Source organism: Saccopteryx leptura, chromosome 9 (genome assembly GCF_036850995.1).
Source record: "Saccopteryx leptura isolate mSacLep1 chromosome 9, mSacLep1_pri_phased_curated, whole genome shotgun sequence".
NCBI classification, from domain to species: Eukaryota; Metazoa; Chordata; class Mammalia; order Chiroptera; family Emballonuridae; genus Saccopteryx; species Saccopteryx leptura.
Genome location: NC_089511.1, coordinates 17,446,916 through 17,465,291, shown reverse-complemented (window position 1 = coordinate 17,465,291; position 18,376 = coordinate 17,446,916). Strand labels below are relative to the sequence as shown.

Genomic DNA, 18,376 nt, shown 5'->3' with positions numbered 1-18,376 from the left:
ACAGCCCACAGAATGGGAGAAAATATTTGCAAATCAGGTATCTGTGAAGGGATTTACATCCAGAATATACAAAGAACTCTTACAGCTCAACAACAAAAAGACAAACAGTAACTCGCAGGTGGTGGCAGAGACGCTGAGTGGCCAAGGGCAGCTGAGCACAGCTGGAGCCACAGCAGGGCCTCAGGAGCCGGGCTGGTCAGAATGGGCCAAGATGCCCTACAAACTGAAAAAGGAAGGAGCCCCCCAAACTTGCCAAAGGTACGGCCAAGCCCAGCAGCTGAGGCAAGGATGGTGGAAGCGAGAGAGCTGAGAAGGCCCAGTCTCAGCCACCATCCCAAAACGGCACGCCCCATCCCCACGCAGCTGAGCAAAATCAAGTACTCAAGGGGCCCCCAGACTTTCAAGAAGGAGCAATGGCAGAGATCTCCCCACTTCAATCTCAGCAAGAATCGGGAGCTGCAGAAGCTTCCTGCCCTGAGAGTTTCGCCAACCTAGGAGGGAAGAATGTGTTTACTCAGAAGCTATGTCACTGCTATGTCCTCTTTGACATTGCCAGACCCGCTCAGTGACCTCAAATTCAAGCAGGTGAAGTGGGCAGGACTCAATGAAATGTTGGAGTACATCACCCATGCCCACAATGTTGTCACTGATGCTACTTACCCCGAGGCTGTTATGTTTTCAGTAAACCTCTTCCAGAGACTGCCGTCTTTATCAAATCCCACAGGACCTTGTTTGACCCAGAGGAAGATGAGCCCACCCTGGAAGCCACCTGGCCACATCTCCAGCTCATGTTTGAGTTTTTCTTATGTTTTCTGGAGTTTCCTGGTTTCCAGCCAAACAGCCAAGAGATACCTTGACCAGAAATTTGTCCTTGCTCTCCTGGACCTGTTTGACAGTAAGGACCCTCAAGAGTGGGGTTTCCTCAAGACCATCTTGAATTGAATCTATGGCAAGTTTTTGGGGTCCCAGGCTCATATATCTGTAGGCAGGTCAACCACATCTATGGGTTCATCTGTGAGAGAATCGCAACGGGAGTGCCGAGCTCCTGCAGATCCCGGGCAGTGTCATCAGTGGCTTTGCCTTGCCCCTGAAGGGAGAGTACAAGAGGTTCCTTATCTGTGTCCTGCTTCCCCTTCACAAGGCCAAGTCCCCAAGTGTCTACCACCCTCAGCTGGCATACTGTGTGGTACAATTCCTGGAGAAGGAGCATAGTCTCACTGAGCCGGTGCTTGTGGGACTGCTCAAGTTCTGGCCGAAGACCCACAGTCCCAAGGAGATGATGATCCTGAATGAGCTAGAAGAGATTCTGAAAGTCATTGAACCTTCAGAGTTCAACAAAGTGATGGACACACTCTTCTGCCAGCTTGCCAAGTGTGTCAGGTAGCAGAACGTGTGCTCTACTACTGGAATGATGCCTGATTTCATGAGCCTGATACGTGACAATGCTGCCCGAGTCCTCCCCATCATGTTCCCGGCATGCTACAGAAACTCCGAGAGCCACTGGGACAGGACAGTCCGTGGACTGATCTCCATGCCCTGAACATGTTTACGGAGATGAACCAGAAGCTGTCTGATGACCACACACAACAATACAAGGCAGAGAAGCAGAAGGGCCGGTTTTGATTGGAGGAAAGAGATGAGGCGAGAGACCGAAGAGCTGGCCCGACTTAACCCCCAGTCTCCCATGTTGCAAGCTCCACCGCTGCTGCCTCCTGTGTACTCAATGGAGACAGAGATCCCATAGAAGAAAACATCATTTTCTGATGAGATCAGTGGAGACAGAGGCTGTGCAGACGCTAAAAGACATTATAGAGAAAGTAAAGACATTAAAGAGAAGGTATTCCTTTGGAGAAAGACAGAGCTGCCCCAGGATGTGTACATCATTAAGGCGGGCTAGAGGCTCACAAGGGGGCGGAAGTCTTCATAACTGCCTCCAGAAGGTTCTCTGATGTCCTCACCTTCCCTCCACAGGGCCACAGCCCGCTCAGCACTGGGACGCTGCCCTAGCCCCCAAGGGTAGGACCGCTCTAGCTACTCTAGGGAGGGTATTGTAGAACTTGAAGCAGGGACAGCCACAGAGGGGTCCCTCTTCTCCTCAAAATGTGTTGGTGCCACCCTGTGACTGAGCGCTGAGATGCTCAGTGCTCAGACATCTGGGGATGCCTGTCCCCTTCCTGCTCCTAACCCCACAGCTACCCAAGGCTGCTCTGAGAAACACACACAGGAACACGTATGCTCTTCTCCTTTCCCCTCCATCCTCATTTGAACTCTAGGGGTCTTTCTTCCCTTCTTCCTCTGCAGATGCACACAGGGAGCAGCAGGAGATTGCGCTCACCAAAGTTACCGTATTTCCCCATGTATAAGACGCATCATTTCCCGAAAACTTTTGGGGTGTAAAAACTGGGTGCATCTTATACAGTGGTTGTGGCATTTCAAATGCCATAGATGGAACTGAGGACAAGGCGATATATGAAGATATATATTCGTCATCAGATACAGATGAGGACAAGCTAATGGATGGGAGTTTGGGTAGTGATGAGGAGTTGTATGAATTTTATGATGAATAAAACTTGAGTTCAATAACTTTATGTAATACATTTTTTTCCCAAATTTTAGACCCCAAAATTAAGGTGCATCTTATACATGGGGAAATATGGTATGTCAAGCCCCATTAGCCCCTGAAGTCAGTAGCTGGAGAGGCACAAACCCCCAACAGCATAAAGACCTGTTTGACAGTAAGAACCCTTGAGAATGGGGTTTCCCCAAGACCATCTTGCATTGAATCCATGGCAAGTTTATGGGGCCGAGGCTTATACCTATAGGCAGATCAACCACATCTTCTATAGGTTCATCTATGAAATGGAGCAACACAACCCCAGCTCCAGCAGTGTGCGGGCTGAGGGGGCTATATTATTTTCTCTTAGCCGTTGCCTGACCAAGAAGACATGGAAGGTCAGAAGGAGAACTGCCTGGGCTATGGATAACAGGTCATGAGTAAAGGGTCCAGATGGATCAAGAAAAGGGGGATAGGCCCTGGCCGGTTGGCTCAGTGGTAGAGCATCGGCCTGGCGTGCAGTAGTCCTGGGTTCGATTGCTGGCCAGGGCACACAGGAGAAGTGCCCATCTGCTTCTCCACCCTTCCCCCTCTCCTACCTCTCTGTCTCTCTCTTCCCCTCCCGCAGCCAAGGCTCCATTGGAGCAAAGTTGGCCCAGGCGCTGGGGATGGCTCTATGGCCTCTGCCGCAGGCGCTAGAATGGCTCTGGTTGCAACAGAGCAATGCCCCGGATGGGCAGAACACCGCCCCCTGGTGGGCATGCTGGGTGGATCCCAGTCGGGTGCATGCGGGAGTCTGTCTGACTGCCTCCCCATTTCCAACTTCAGGAAAAAAAAAGAAAGAAAGAAAGGGGGATAAACAAACACTCTACCTTGTTCCCCCTCTTTGTTGAGCAGCAGCCCTGGGATCACAGACATGGAAGGGACCACACGGGGCTGACTGCTTTCCTGTGCCATTGGTTCCCAAAGCTAGAAAGAAGGAAGCAGGGAACAGTGCTGGAAGCATGGCTCCCCCTCAATATTTATTTATTTCCTGGTTTGTGCTAATACTGGGCAGGTCCTCACTTGGACTTTCAGGCACCATGCAGGGGCAGAGGGCTCAGGAGAGCCAGATCTGGGTTTCAGGGGTACAGGCAGTGCAGCTTTTGGCTGTGTACACAGGGTGCTTTATTCTCCAGAGTGATATCTGCTATGGTGGGTTGGGCTTGGGCTGATGTCCCCATACGTCCAGAAATAAATAAAGTGGGTCTCTGAGAAAAAAAAAAAAAAAAACACCCAAAAAAGACAACCAACCCCATTCAAAAATGGGCAAAGGATCTGAATAGATATTTCTCCAAGAAGGAGATTTAAAAGGCCTATAAACATGTGGATAGATTTTCAACATCATTAGCCATCAGGAAAATGCCCGTCAAACCAAATTAGATACCACTTCACATCCACTAAGAAGGCTAGAGTGAAAAAGTCAGATAATAAATATTGCAGAGGAAGTCAAGAAATCTAAATCCTCATGGACTTCTGGTGGGGATGTGAAGTGGTGCAGTCTAGGGGGAAAGGCTGGGAGTCAGAAAATGTTACTTGCTTCAAATGTAACCTTTGGTCACCATATAATCAAGCAACACATGCATGATACACGCATGCCACCGTTGCTCAGTATATGCTTTCAGGATGCCGGGAAGCATTATACACCGGTCAGTGTTCACTAGAAGAAAGGCGCTTTCCCTCTGCCAAGTTCAAGCCAGCCCAGGCTTAAGGTTGTCCTTGTCTGCCATCAGGTGGCCAGAGTGGGCAATGCAGGAATCTTTATTCTTCAAGTCCAATTTCAAGAGGCCCTATCGTTGGGCTTAAATGCAGTGGAGAGATAGAAGTGGGACTCTCCTTCTAGGAAATCTACTGTGTAGAGAGGGCAAGCTGATTAAAATTAGAAGAATGTAGGGAGTCCTGGGTCTATGAGAAGAGAGATACAACCTCTTAGTGACGGAGAGAAAGTGCTTTGGTGGAACAGAGAGGCCGAGTGAACACAATTTGATAGCTGCACACTGGAATAAAACGTTAGAGAGGTGTTTTGTTTTTTTTTGAGGGGGAGGAAAAGTTTAGGGGAAACAATGAGATCAGTGGAAAACTTAATCATGTAGATGCCACAGTGAGTTGCAGGGATGCTCAGCAGAGGGGCTGATGGGGCAGTGCTGGCTGACAAGAGAAATTCCAAAAGGCAAGAGACCTCCCTGGATGGAGAGGTACTTGGGAGCCAGGGGACAAGAGTCCCTTCTAGACCCGCCTGGACTTTCTGGCCCCTCTACCCTACTTCCAGGAAACAGCCCACAGGAACAACCTCTTAGATCATGTATGTTTGGACCCTACAGTGTCACAGAACCACTAAGAACAAAGGCAAACTTCAGGAGGCAGGCAACGAAGGAGCCCGTCTGGTTATCCTGGCCACCACGCGGCTGCCTCAGGCTCCAGGGGCCCCTGGACAAGCCCATTCCTGCTTCTTACACAAAATCAAGTTGGGCACCTCTGTGAGTTGTTTAAATTCAATGATACATGACATTTAATCTCGGAGGGTACTGGGTGGGGACAGAGACTGTACATTCTCAGTATTGGTAGCCTCCGGGGCCGAGACCTCAGAGCTCCCAGACTTCTGGTGTCCAGGTTTTCCACTGGACACTTACAGATATGAAGACATGTAGGGATTGCTGAAAGCCAGATGTGGGCAACATGCCCCAAAGGACTCCCTTCCAAGGGAGAGGAGAGAGGGTGGTGAAGGGGTGGAGGCGAGGAAGAGAGGATGGGGCCCAAGTCCAGAGGGGAATTGGGGAAGTGAAATTCCACTGGCATCTGCCCTTCCGCAGCTTTGCAGCAGGATTTATTGAATGTGCCTAACAAGCGGGGCCTGTGGCAGGCTCAGCAACTAATGTCACTTAATAGGTTCTTAATAAACATTTGCCAGAAGGATGGATGGATGAGTGAATGGTTATGTGAAGGAGGGGATAAACTACTGGTTCTTGGATGTGTGTGGGCTCATGCAGCAAAGCCCACCGCAAACAAGCCCACCCCTCACCCCCGGACACAGGGAGCTACAGCTCTGTGTGCTTCCACTTGGCTTCCATCAGCTCTTGGATCTTCTGAGGCGGGATCTTCATCCAAAACCGCAATCTGTGGGCCTTCAGGGCCCGGCCAACTGCAGGCTGTATGTCCAGCTGCAGGTATTTCTCCTCCTGGTCGTACACAGGCCAGAGCAGCAGCCCCTCAGTGTTGGGATTCCTGTGGACATGCCCTCCCGGCAGGGCAATGCAGGGTCACTCTGAGCTCCACCAAGCCCAGACCTGAGCACACTGACTAGGGTCAGGCAAGGCAGCCAAACAGGCCAGGTGGGCTTGGGGAATGAGAGGGAGAACTTTCCAGAAATAGGTAGAAACTACCTCTCATGAGAGCGTCCGCTCCACGAGTGGGGAGAGTAATCAGGGTTCTGTTGTCCCTTCCCATCAGAGGGAGGCTCTCGGTAATATCATACAGCATTGTTGGCACCCTTCCGGCTCATCCGGAGATGGACCAAGGGTCCAGCACTCACAAGGCCCCTCTCTGTCCATGTGGGTCCTGACGCTGGGGAAGGGGCCACCATGCAACTAAGGACACATCTATGCTAATGAAACCACCACAGACAAGGCAGGCCTCAGGTGGGTTCAAGCCCCTCCCCCTTGGAGGTTGAGGTAGGGGAGCGACATCTCACCCATTACGAGCAAAGTTGGCCCAGTACTTCATCATTTTCCTGCTCAGCAGCTCCTCCTCCTCAGTGACTTCAACTATGGAGACCCAGAGGACAAGGGTCCAGATCAGGGCCAACCCCAGTCCGCAGTGTCATGCCCTGTCACTCTCAGCATCCCGTGCCCGCCTTTCCCCTGGCTCTTCTGCTGCCCTCCCAGACCTGGCTCTCTGCTGCCCTCCCAGACCTGGCTCTCTGCTGGTTCCCCATAGCCCTGGGCATCCACGCCCTCCCCTTGCACAAACCCAGGTACTAATCCCAGCCTCTGGCTGACTGGACACGAGGCTCATTCCTGGCTCAGAAGACCACATTCTTCCTTCTGACAATGGAAAGGCATTTAAGAAACCAATATGCCTTTGAAACATCCCCCTCTGCACCCATGCCAGACACCCATGGTGAGGGTGCGGGGAGGTGGAGGGTGCACAGGCCCCAGTCTGAAGAGTCTTGGACTCCAATTCTAGCTGAGCCTTTCTAGCAGTAAGATCTTGGACACCTAAGCCCATTCTGTCTCTGAGTCTCAGTTTCCTCATCTGTACAGTGGGGGCAATGACCCTCACTCAGGGATCCGACCAACATCCCCTCCCACATCCTGGGAATGAAGGGCCTCTGAGGGAGCCCATCCAGGAAAACTTACTGTGGTTGCTCCAGAAAAAGGTTCCAAAGACAAAGAACTTCTGATCACTATGGTCTGCCTTCACATAGGCTGGCTTACTGTCCTTGAAGAAGCTGGGCCGATGCTGGAATTCGAAGAAATAGACCGGGGCATGGGAACCTAGGGGATTGAGGTGGACAGGTCGTGACATGGCGGCCCTCACCTAGAGCTTTCTTGAATTACCTATGGTTATGACGTAGCTAGGTTCCAAACTAGCTGGAATCTGGACGATGGGGTGAGGGAGCCCCAGGCTGGAGCAGGGGCAGTGGGAAGAGCCTGGGTTCAAATTATGGTCTTGGAACTCCTGAGGAAGTTACTGGAGGTCATTGAACCTCAGTTTTCTCATCTGTAAAATGGGGGAAATGTCTCTTAGACTAGCCATGAAGATTTACAGAGATGAGGGACATCAAGTGCCTGGCACCTAGGGGCCCAATAAATAGACATGGGCTGGGACCTGGACACCCGTAGACCTCACCTGGAGCTCTGAGCTGCCCTCTTGCTGGTCTGGCCTTAGTTATAGATGTACTCACGATGAAAATTTGCAACTTGGAGTGCAGGGATCACGATGAGACTGTCCCCAATCATCTCATTGAACTGGATTTGGAGGGTCTCGGGATCACTACTGTCTCCCAGGTACTCCTCCATCAACAGGTCACCAAACTCAGGAGGCCACATCTACCCCAGGTGGATTAGGAACAGTCAGGTTAGGCAAGCCGACAGGGGCAGGGAGACAGCAGGGGCAGGGGCCAGGGCTTTGGACTCTAGGGTGGGATAAGACTGGGGGAAGGGGCCAACCTGTGGGATGAGCCCAGACTTTATCTGTGGGGGACACTACATGGACAAGGTATCTGGAGGATGGGTTTCTTGTGCCTTGGGATAGGAGAGGAGCCCCTCTTCATTGGGGCAGGACTGCAGGAGCCTCACCATCCATGCTAATACTTTCTGTAGAGCAGTCTTCAGTGTCTGTCTGTCCGTTACCTTCTGGGCGTCAGAGAATTCCAAGCCCTGGGTAGGTGGGGAGTCTCAAGTTAAGGTTAGATTAGGCCTGGAGCTATGAAGCCCTGAGGCCCCCAACAGAATGGGCTCTCCAGCACCTGGGGGACTGGGGCTGGGCCTCACCGAGGGGATGAGAAAGCCAAACTCATCGTTGTTGACACCAATGATGCTGGGGACAGGCTGAAAGTCAGCAGCGACCAGCAGCTCCAGGGGGTGCTTAGGCAGGAAGGTCCCATCCACCACACCGGGCATGCTCTTTAAGTGCTGAGGGAGCATACAAGGTCAAGTTCCCATTTTCTGATGCCCTCTGAGTGCCTTCCACCCTTTCCTGCCTCATCCCAGAATGCTCACACCTACCCCAGTAGGCCACATGCCTGGTTAGCACGGCCTGTCCTTGATCTCCCCTCCAGGGCTTTGAGGACGCCGAGGCATGGAAATATATGTGCCCGGACAGTATGAAGTCATCACCACACCCATAGACCCCCTTCCTCCACACACATGTCCATTCCCCCCAACCTTGCTCATGGCCACAATCTCATCTTCACTCTTGCCCCGCAGGCAGTCCACCAGGGCTTTTGAGTCAACCTGGTCACAGGCAGATATGTTGGCCACCATCTGTAAAGAGAGGAGGCAGTAGTCGGTCATCTTTCCGGGGGGGGGGGCAAGGAGTTTGCTGAAGGCCCCAGCTGGAGACAAATGCCCCCCAAGTATCACAAAGTATCATGTGTGGAGTCCTGCAATTTTAAAATTGTTATAACCTCCCTGATGCTCAGAGGTCTCATCCAGAAGAACTATCCCATCCACCCACAATGGGGACCTCACAGAGGAGCAGTTTTTTGGGCCATAGGACATCCTCAGACTCTGTGATGGCAAAGGTCTGTGGATTCTGATCCTTGAGCCCCTCAGTAATCCCCAAATAGAGGGCAGTCCTGAGGGCTGATGGCAGGGGAATCCTTGTTAGCCCCATTTTTTTTTTTTTTTTTTTTTTTTTTTTTGTATTTTTCTGAAGCTGGAAACGGGGAGGCAGTCCGACTCCTGCATGCGCGACCGGGATCCACCCGGCACGCCCACCAGGGGGCGATGCTCTGCCCATCTGGGGCGTTGCTCTGTTGCATCCAGAGCCATTCTAGCACCTGAGGCAGAGGCCATGGAGCCATCCCCAGCACCCGGGCCATCTTTGCTCCAATGGAGCCTTGGCTGCGGGAGGGGAAGAGAGAGACAGAGAGGAAGGAGAGGGGAGGGGTGGAGAAGCAGATGCGCGCTTCTCCTGTGTGCCCTGGCTGGGAATCGAACCCGGGACTTCCACATGCCAGGCCGATGCTCTACCACTGAGCCAACTGGCCAGGGCGTTAGCCCCATTTAATAGACAGACTAATGGAGACTGAGAGGTGAGAGATGAGAACAGGGGTGTGCTTTCTGTCCTGGGAGCATACCCTGACCTTCCTCCATCTCAGGCATGTATCTTTACTTTTCTCTCCTAAACGCTAAGGATCCCCACAGACCTGTAGCCAGGGGAGCAGTGGACAGCGGCAGCTTGTCCCGGCTGACCCCCTGAGCCTGTCCCCAAGGGCCCCTTTTCTTTGACTTCCCAGTGAGCTGACAGCAGCCCTGCCGGGGCTCCCTGCTTCCCTATAATGTCTCTGGAGAGCCAAGGCCGCCCCGCCCGGGCTCCCTGCTTCCCTATAATGTCTCTGGAGAGCCAAAGCAGCCCCGCCCGGGATCTCCTGTGCTTCTTCTATCCTAAGCCATTTCTTTTTTCACTGTCCCCAGCTTCAGTAAACACACTTTCAAAATCACACACACATACACACATACAAAGAGATAGAGATAGAGATAGAGAAATGAGAATAGATCTGGACTTCTTACAGTTGGGGGTACTCACTGTAGAGACTATGTCAGATGAGTTGACAAGTTGACCGGGTGCCAGGGCTACGCCACTCTCCATGATGGCACCATGGAAGAGTCCTTGGGACATGGGGGACATGATGTGCATGGACACACTCATGCCACCCGCAGAGCTGCCAAAAATGGTGACACGGCCAGGGTCGCCTCCAAAGAAGGCAATATTCTCCTGCACCCAACGTAGTGCGGCCACTTGGTCCAGGAAGCCCCAGTTGCCAGTTGCATGTTCGTCTCCAGTGCTGAGAAGTGGCAGGGACAGGGATCATAGTGCTGTCTGGCTCCATTCAACCCATGCTGCCCAGTCCAGTGCCAGTCTTACCTGAAGAAGCCCAGCACACCCAGGCGGTACTGGATAATGACCACCACCACGTCCTCAAAGGCCGCCAGTGCGGAGCCATTATACTCAGAGGCCTTACCATTCATGAACCCACCGCCATGGATCCACACCATTACCTGGGGAAACCAAGGCACATATACCATGTGGCCCACCCAGCCCAAACCCCACCAGGGTTGCTACCTAAACTAACCACCACTTTGGCTCTGTCATATGTCTAACCACATAGACAGAAATCCAGCAAGATGGGTGGTGTCCTCATGACCTGGGCATATTAAAGTGTCCTCCATGCTGATTGGCCCAACAGATAAACCTTGGCTGTGGTCTCTGGCCACGTCAAAGTATAGTCCTCAGGCTCTACTTTAGTCTCCTGGGCATGAGTTGGTTGGGTAAGTCTTGGGTCAATCCCAGGACCACAGCTTCTGACCTCTAGGAGCGTCCAGGGTTCTGGGACCCTGCGCTTAAAGGTCAGCTGCTGACACAGGCTAAGAAACACTTTCATGGACCTAAAAGTGAGAGGCTTTTCAACAGGGTCTACACTCTAGTATGGCCCAGCCTGATCTGGTCCTTTCTTATCTTCTTGCAGAAGAAATATCCTCCCATGCTCCAGCTGGCTGTGAGCCGGCACTCACAGGCAGGTTGGAGCCCTTGTGGGTATGAGCAGGTGTGTAGATATTGAGGTAGAGGCAGTCTTCGGACATGGAAATGGAAGGCTGGTTCAGATTCTGCAGCTTCAGGTGCACCATACGTCTGTCACTGATGTCCTGCAGACACCTGGTGGCCATGGCAGGCTGTCAGTACTGGGGCTGTGCTGTGGCCAGAACCAGATCCCGGGCCCAGGTTTGCTCCCAGCTACCCTTAGTCCCATTTGCCCAGATACCCTGTTCACACATGGACCTTCCCTAAAGCCCTTCTGTAAGCTACAGGCTCTGAGGAAGCTGGGATGGAGTCCAATCTTCCAGGGAGGCCTCAAGATTTTAAGAGCCTTGAATTTTAATCCTCCTGAGGTTGCATGTGTTGACATTCACCACTGTATCCCTGTGCCAAGTCAGGCCTGGAACAGAGAGTAGCCCACATATATGCGTTGCTTGAATGAATGGATGTAAATTTCTCATGAGAAGGGCAATAGGACGTTTCACATCTCAGGCCTGGCTTTCAGGGAACCTCATCACTCTCACACAGTTTCCAGTTGAAAGAACATACACATGCCCCTTGGCCAATGGCACTGGGCCTACTGGTCGGTACAGTGACTGTGCAGAGTACAAGGTTCACTCAACTCAGGGATCTTCAGTATCTGCTGCTGGAGTCAGTGGCTTCTGCAAGGTTCATAGAACCAACCCAAACCTCTCCCAGGGCCACCTCCCCCGGTGGCAGAGAACAGTTGGCATAACTAGATCCTAGGGAGATGTGAGTCCCTGCTCATCCTGTCAGCAGGAACTAGTGCCCTTTGAATGCTAAGCCCTGAGCCTGGGAAAGTTACTTCACCTTTTCAAATCTCAGCAGGCACATCAGAAAAATGCATGTGAGAACCCACTGAACTCAGAAAACTGACTGTGGGGGTTTGGATGAAATGACAAATGCAACCCAGCCCAGAACTCAGAGTCCCCTCCAGTCCAAGGCTTGCAGTGCCCTGGACGCCCTGCTTACATGGCTGGGTTGGTAGTCCCATCCTTTACACCACTCCAAGGTTCAGGGGGCTCAGGAGGTGCAAATCGCAGTGGTCCCAGAGGAGGCTTGGCAAAGGGAATTCCCAGGAAGATGTGGACCCCCACACTGGTGCCCTTCACGTGGGCGAGGCTCCCCCGCACCTGCCCCGTGAGCGTAGTCCGGATGGGGCTGGCAGAGTCCTGGCCTGTGGGCGGAGAAATGATTATCAGGGCTGAGTCCAACCAATCAGCTGCCCTCACAGATTACTGATGTTGCTGCCTCCTTCCCATCCTCAGTTCAGCTCAAGGGACCCTGATTTATAAACCTCTGCTTTATAAATTTCCAGCTTATAACCTTGCCTGGACTTCCAACCCCTTATTGCCTTCACTGAGTCTAGCCCCAGCCTCTCCCACCACACTCAGTGAGGCTCCTTGGGGCTTGGCATCAAAGAGTTACAGGCAAGTGGTCACATGAGCTTAATGGGGGTGAGAGTATCCTTTCCACTGACTGTGCCCAGCCATATAAGGAGGAGGAGCACTGTGTGAATTGGACAGACAGGGATGCTTTTCTTAGGGATCTCATGCTCTAGGTGGCAAGAAGTGCCATGAAGAAAACATCCTCCAAACAAAGAGTGATATTATGAGAACTACAAAAGAGAAGTGCAGCCATATGGGAGTTGATCCTTTCTGCTCCTCCCCCCTTCTCTCTCTCTCTCTCTCTCTCTCTCTCTCTCTGTGTGTTCCCTCTCTCTAAAATGAATAAATAAAATCTAAAAAAAAAAAAAAAAAGCCTGACCAGGCGGTGGTGCAGCAGATAGAGCATCGGACTGGGATGTGGAGGACCCACGTTTGAGACCCCGAGGTCGCCAGCTTAAGCGCGGGCTCATCTGGTTTGAGCAAGGCTCACCAGCTTGAGTACAAGGTTGCTGGCTCGAGCAAGGGGTCACTCGGTCTGCTGTAGCCCCACGGTCAAGGCACATATGAGAAAGCAATCAATGAACAACTAAGGAACCACAACAAAGAATCGATGTTTCTCATCTCTTTCCCTTCCTGTCTGTCTGTCCCTATCTGTCCCTCTCTCTGATTCTTTCTGTCTCTATCACACAAAAACAAACAAACAAACAAACGAACAAAAGAGAAGTACAGCTGTGCCTAGAATGCAAGAAGCACAGCCTGACTTGCTGTGGGGATCAGGGAAGGAGAAAATGATTGAAAGCTACCTAACAGAGAAAGAGCCAATTTCAACAAATAAATAAGAAATATGCCAGCTGTGCATATTTGGTGAAAGAACATGAAATGGGCCTGACCTGGTGGTGGCGCAGTGGATAGAGCGTCGGACTGGGATGCGGAAGGACCCAGGTTCGAGACCCCAAGGTCGCCAGCTTCAGTGCGGGCTCATCTGGTTTGAGCAAGGCCCACCAGCTGGAGCCCAAGGTCGCTGGCTCCAGCAAGGGGTTGCTCGGTCTGCTGAAGGCCCACAGTCAAGGCACATGTGAGAAAGCAATCAATGAACAACTAAGGTGTTGCAACGCGCAATGAAAAACTAATGATTGATGCTTCTCATCTCTCTCTGTTCCTGTCTGTCTGTCCCTGTCTATCCCTCTCTCTCACTCACTCTCTCTGTAAAAAATATATATATAAAAAAAAAAAGAACATGAAATGGTGAAAAAAATATGTTCAAACAGAATAAAATACTTTTTTCCTTTTCTTTTTTTTTTTTAGTGAGAGGGAGAGAGACAGAGACAGACAGGAAGGGAGATGAGAAGCATCAACTCATAATTGCGGCACCCTAGTTGTTCATTGATTGCTTTCTTACATGTGCCTTGACCAGGTAGCTCCAGCTGAACCAATGACCCCTTGTTCAAGCCAGTGACTTTTGGGCTCAAGCCAGCAACTTTTGGGCTCAAGCCAGCGACCATGGGGTCATGTCTCTGATTCAACGCTCAAGCCACCTCAGGGTTTGAACCTGGGTCCTCAGAGTCACAGGCCAACGCTCTACCCACTGCACCACCACCTGGTCAGGCATAAAAGGCTCTTACACAAGTGAAGAGATGTTCACCTCACTCATGTTAAGAGAAATGCATATTGAAACCTGTGATGTCAAAAATTCGTCGCAAAAAAAGTAAAACAATCAGACATTGAATGTTTCTATTGGAAGTCGGCTGCAACCAGCTCAGCAATTGGTGTGCACGAAAAGAAGGTGCTGCTGGACTTAAGAAAAAACACACAAGACACAACATACAGAAAAAATGGGTACAGGGGAGTCCCAGCCTCTAGGACTGAGAGCTTAGATCTCTGCAGCCTCATTGTATTTATTCGTGTCTTTGCTCATCAAGCAAATTAGTAGCCTGGGTTCAGGTGCAGAGAAAAGTAATTAATTAATACCTTTCAGGTATGTAGGGAAAAGGTCATAGCAATCAACTGTTTCTTTTAAACCAGGGGTCTCAAACTCGCAGCCCGCGGGCCACATGCGGCCCGCCGAACAATTTTGTGCGGCCCGCAGACTAATCCACGAAGTTCAAAATATTTGGATTAGTCTGCGGGCCGCACAAAATTGTTCGGCGGGCTGCATGCAGCCCGCGGGCCGTGAGTTTGAGAACCCTGCTTTAAACAATCTTATCAGTGCTTGCAAGGGCAGAGTTCTGCCCCTGCAGAACTTGGTGTTCCAAAGTCCGCACCAAAGACTTGTCTCAGGAAAACAGTCTAATTCCCAGCCATTTTCCTACAGAAGTCCACAACACCAAATATGAAGGAGTCTTGCCCCCAAACAAAGCAAATCAACACCTAAAACCTGGATCTGATCAAGCCTCTAGAATATAAATACAAGTTTACAGGCATAGAGGGGGCAGAGAAATGGTTAATAAGACACCATCGGGACTCAATCAGCAAAACCCAAACTCTGGGATCCTCTCCAGAGCAAATAAACTGCTTCCTTCAACACAACAACAAAATTACAAGAAGAATAAAAGAGAAACAGAGGAGGAATCTGAAGGTTGAAAGAGACTCATGAAACACATCAAAAAATAAATAATAACAAATATTGGTAAGGATGTGGAAAAACAGGAACCTTCATACATTGCTGGTGAGAAGGTAAGATGGTGCAGGAGCTAGGGGAGGGGGAGCGGGACCTGGCAGTTCTGCAAATGTTAAACATAGAGTTGACCTATGATCCAACAACCCAAGGGAATTGAAAACATATGTCCACACAAAAAAATTGTACCCAAATGCTGATAGCAGGATTATTTAAATGGCCAAAGAGTAGAAACAATCCAAATGTCTGTTTACTAATAAATAGATCTATAAAATGTTCATATCTAACCAGTGGAATAAAAAGAAGTATTGAATATGCTACAAAATGGATAAATTTTCTTTCAGTGAAAGAAGCCAGTCACAAAGGACCACATATTGGATGAGTCCATTTACATGAAATGTTCAGAACTGGCATATCTAGACAGAAAGCAGATTGGTGGTTGCCTGGGGCTGAGGTTTGGGGGGAAAGGGAATTGATGTGGTGAACTCTGTGAATATACTAAAAACTGTTGAATTGTACACTTTAAATGAGTGAATGGTAAGCTGTGTGAATTATTTCTCAAAGCTGTTATTCAAAAAAATAAAACAGCCTGACCAGGCGGTGGCGCAGTGGATAGAGCGTCAGACTGTGATGCGGAAGAACCCAGGTTCGAGACCCCAAGGTCGCCAGCTTGGACCCAAGGTTGCTGGCTCAAGCAAGGGGTTACTCGGTCTGCTGAAGGCCCGTGGTCAAGGCACATATGAGAGAGCAATCAATGAACAACTAAGGTGTCACAATGCGCAACGAAAAACTAATGATTGATGCTTCTCATCTCTCCGTTCCTGTCTGTCTGTCCCTGTCTATCCCTCACTCTGACTCTGTCTCTGTTAAAAAAACAACAACAACAACAAAAAAACACATCATCAATTTTCAAAGAATAAACCTTATTTGAATCCTGATTTTTACACCCCCCCCCCCAAAAAAAAAAAACCTCTGAGGTAATCTGAAATAAGAACATTTGGATAGATATTTGATTACATTTATATTTTTTTAAAGTAGGACATGATGAAAAATGTACAGATGTGATGTTTGGGATTTATTTCAAATAATGGTGTGAGGAAGAGGTGGCAGTGCAGACAAACATGAGATTTTCATAGTTGTTAAAGGTGGGTCACGGGGCCTGAGTGGTGGCGGTACAGTGGATAGAGCATTCACCTGGGACAACGCCAAGGTCTCCGGTTTCAAACCCTGAACTCGTGGGCTTCAATACAGGCTCCTCAGCTTGAGCACAGGAAAACTCTTAGTTCGCCAGCTTGAGGGCAGGGTCCCTGGCTTCAGCACAGGACCATCAACATGATCCCAAGGTCGCTGGCTCCACTTGAGCCTCCAGGTCAAGGCACATATGATAAGCAATCAATGAACAACTCAAGTGAAGCAACTAGGAGTGGATGCTTCTCATCTCTCTCTCAAAATAAATAAAAATAAAAAAATTTTAAAGGTAGATCATGGGTACATTGGGTTTGTTATATTATTCTATCTGGTCAGATGGGGAGTCCCTCCTGCTCTGTGGCCGACGGGAGCCTCAACCCTCCGGGAGCTTCAGAAAGGTGTTAGTGCCCTGGCTGGATAGCTGGGTTGCTTACAGAAGCCTCCAGGAGTGCAGAGATTGCCAGTTCCATCCCCAGTCAGTTACAGGAACAGATGATGTTCCTGTCCCTCTATCTCTCCTCTCCTCTCACTAAAATCAATAAATAAACGTTTAGGAAAAAAAAAACAAAACCCGACGTATTAGAGGCACAGTAGAACATTGTGCTGGAAGGTCCTGGAGACTTCTGAGAGCCTGGTCAGCCAGAAGATAGGACAGAAGCCCCATGGGGTGGGCCATGAGAGGGAGGCAGAGGACAAGGGGGCCTGTCCATAGGCTTTAGCATACAGCTGGCTGGGGGCTTCTGGAGCCTGGTTCCCAGAGGCCAGTTACTTTGCCCCGGGCCCCTTTGGAGGGGCGCTCAGTGGGTGCCAGGGAGTCTTCAGCCAAAAGCGCAATACCAGAGCCAAACAGCAGCGGAAAGATACTGTTATTACCCGCGGGCAGCCCCAGCTCTTCAAACACTAGGAAAGAAATGTCCCGAGGCTCTCCTGAGAGCCTCTCCAGCCCGCTCACCCCTCAATGCTGTGTGGCTCCGGACACAGCCCTCTCTGCGTCTCAGGGGGTCCACCCCGGACAGTGGCGAGCCTTGTGTCTGGCGCAGGGCTCCCAAGCTACAGCTCTCCACCGGCTCCCTCCTCCTTGGCGCCTTCCCACCCGCAGCCTCAGGTCCTGCCTCTGCAGACTTTGGCAAGTCCAACGCGGTCCCTGTCGGCCCCCCATCCCAATCCCCGCAGGAGCCTTACTTTGGCCCCGGAGGAAGAGAAGTAGAAGTCCACAGGCCACCGCATTCAGCTTCACGCAAAGTCGGTCCAGCTGCATGGTCGGCTCACAGCGGGGCACACTGCTCTTCCCTCACGGAGAGACTGTCCAAGGTCCTGCCCCTCCGGGAATCAGTGTGTACCTCCCTCAGGTCCGGAGTTTGGACTGGGCAGGGAGTAGGCAGGAGCATCGCTCAGCTGACGAGAGGTGGGTTTGGCAGGAGCGGGGCACAGAACTGGCAAAGGCAGCAGTAGGCAGGCATTGGCACAGCCGCTTCCCTGAGCTGTCACTGCTCAGGCTCCCTTGGGCCCCCTTGGAAGGGTCCTCAAGGCTTCTGCAGCCCCTCCTTGATACCAGGAACCTTCTCCTCAAACCTGAGTTCACTGTCCTTATAATCACAGGCCTGACTACGGTGTTCTGGGTCAGGATAGGGAAGGAGTGAAGGGAAGAAAAGGGAGGAGAGGGGAGGAAAAGAGGAGATGAAGGGAAAAGAGGGGAGAAGAGGAGAGGAGAGGGCCAGGACAGGAACCCAGGGAAACTCTTGAAGAGGTGTACGATCAAGATTCCCATTGATAGCCTGACTGGGGTGGTGCACTGGATACAACCTCCACCCAAAACGGTGAGGTCCCCTGTTCAAAACCCTGAGGTCGCTGCTTGAGCACGGGATCACTGACATGATACCATGGTCACTGACTTGAAGCCCAAGCTCGCTTGAGTCCAAAGGTCACTGGCTTGACCATGGTTCACCAGCTCTGCTTGAGCACCAGGGTCAAGGCACAAAAGGTCAAGGCACGTATGAAAAGTAATCAATGAAGAACTAAAGTGAAGCAACTATGAGTTGACGCCTTTTACTCTGTCTCCCTCCCCATCTCAAATAATAATAATAAAAAAATCTCATTGATAGAGAAATGGGAACAACCTGCATTCAGGGTGATGGGAGACACAGGAGAAAAGGCTGGAAGTGTGACTGCCTTTCATCCTGAAAGTTTCTCCTTGCTTTTGTTATATTCTGCGGGTTTACATAGAGACACCAAGGCAGGATACAGAAGAATTTTTAGGAGTAGATTTATTAATAAGCCGGCTGCATATGACTTACATAGGGTATAGCTAACTCA

General features: G+C 50.7%; 1 protein-coding gene and 1 pseudogene across 1 annotated transcript; one reads left to right on the top strand and one right to left on the bottom strand.

Moving 5' to 3' along the window:
• The first annotated feature begins 211 nt into the window (after window positions 1-211).
• LOC136381441 (serine/threonine-protein phosphatase 2A 56 kDa regulatory subunit delta isoform-like) lies at window positions 212-2,007 on the top strand (annotated as a pseudogene).
• Window positions 2,008-5,075: 3,068 nt separating this feature from the next.
• CES2 (carboxylesterase 2) lies at window positions 5,076-17,391 on the bottom strand. Its single transcript, XM_066349058.1, has 12 exons — window positions 17,246-17,391; window positions 11,846-12,050; window positions 10,831-10,972; window positions 10,184-10,317; window positions 9,845-10,103; window positions 8,479-8,577; window positions 8,086-8,226; window positions 7,891-7,971; window positions 7,497-7,641; window positions 6,949-7,086; window positions 6,282-6,354; window positions 5,076-5,815 (listed from the first exon to the last, which is right to left on the bottom strand). Exons 1-12 carry the CDS (start codon window positions 17,319-17,321, stop codon window positions 5,629-5,631), a joined length of 1,680 nt encoding a protein of 559 aa, XP_066205155.1. The 5' UTR covers window positions 17,322-17,391; the 3' UTR covers window positions 5,076-5,628.
• Between the last annotated feature and the right edge of the window lie 985 nt (window positions 17,392-18,376).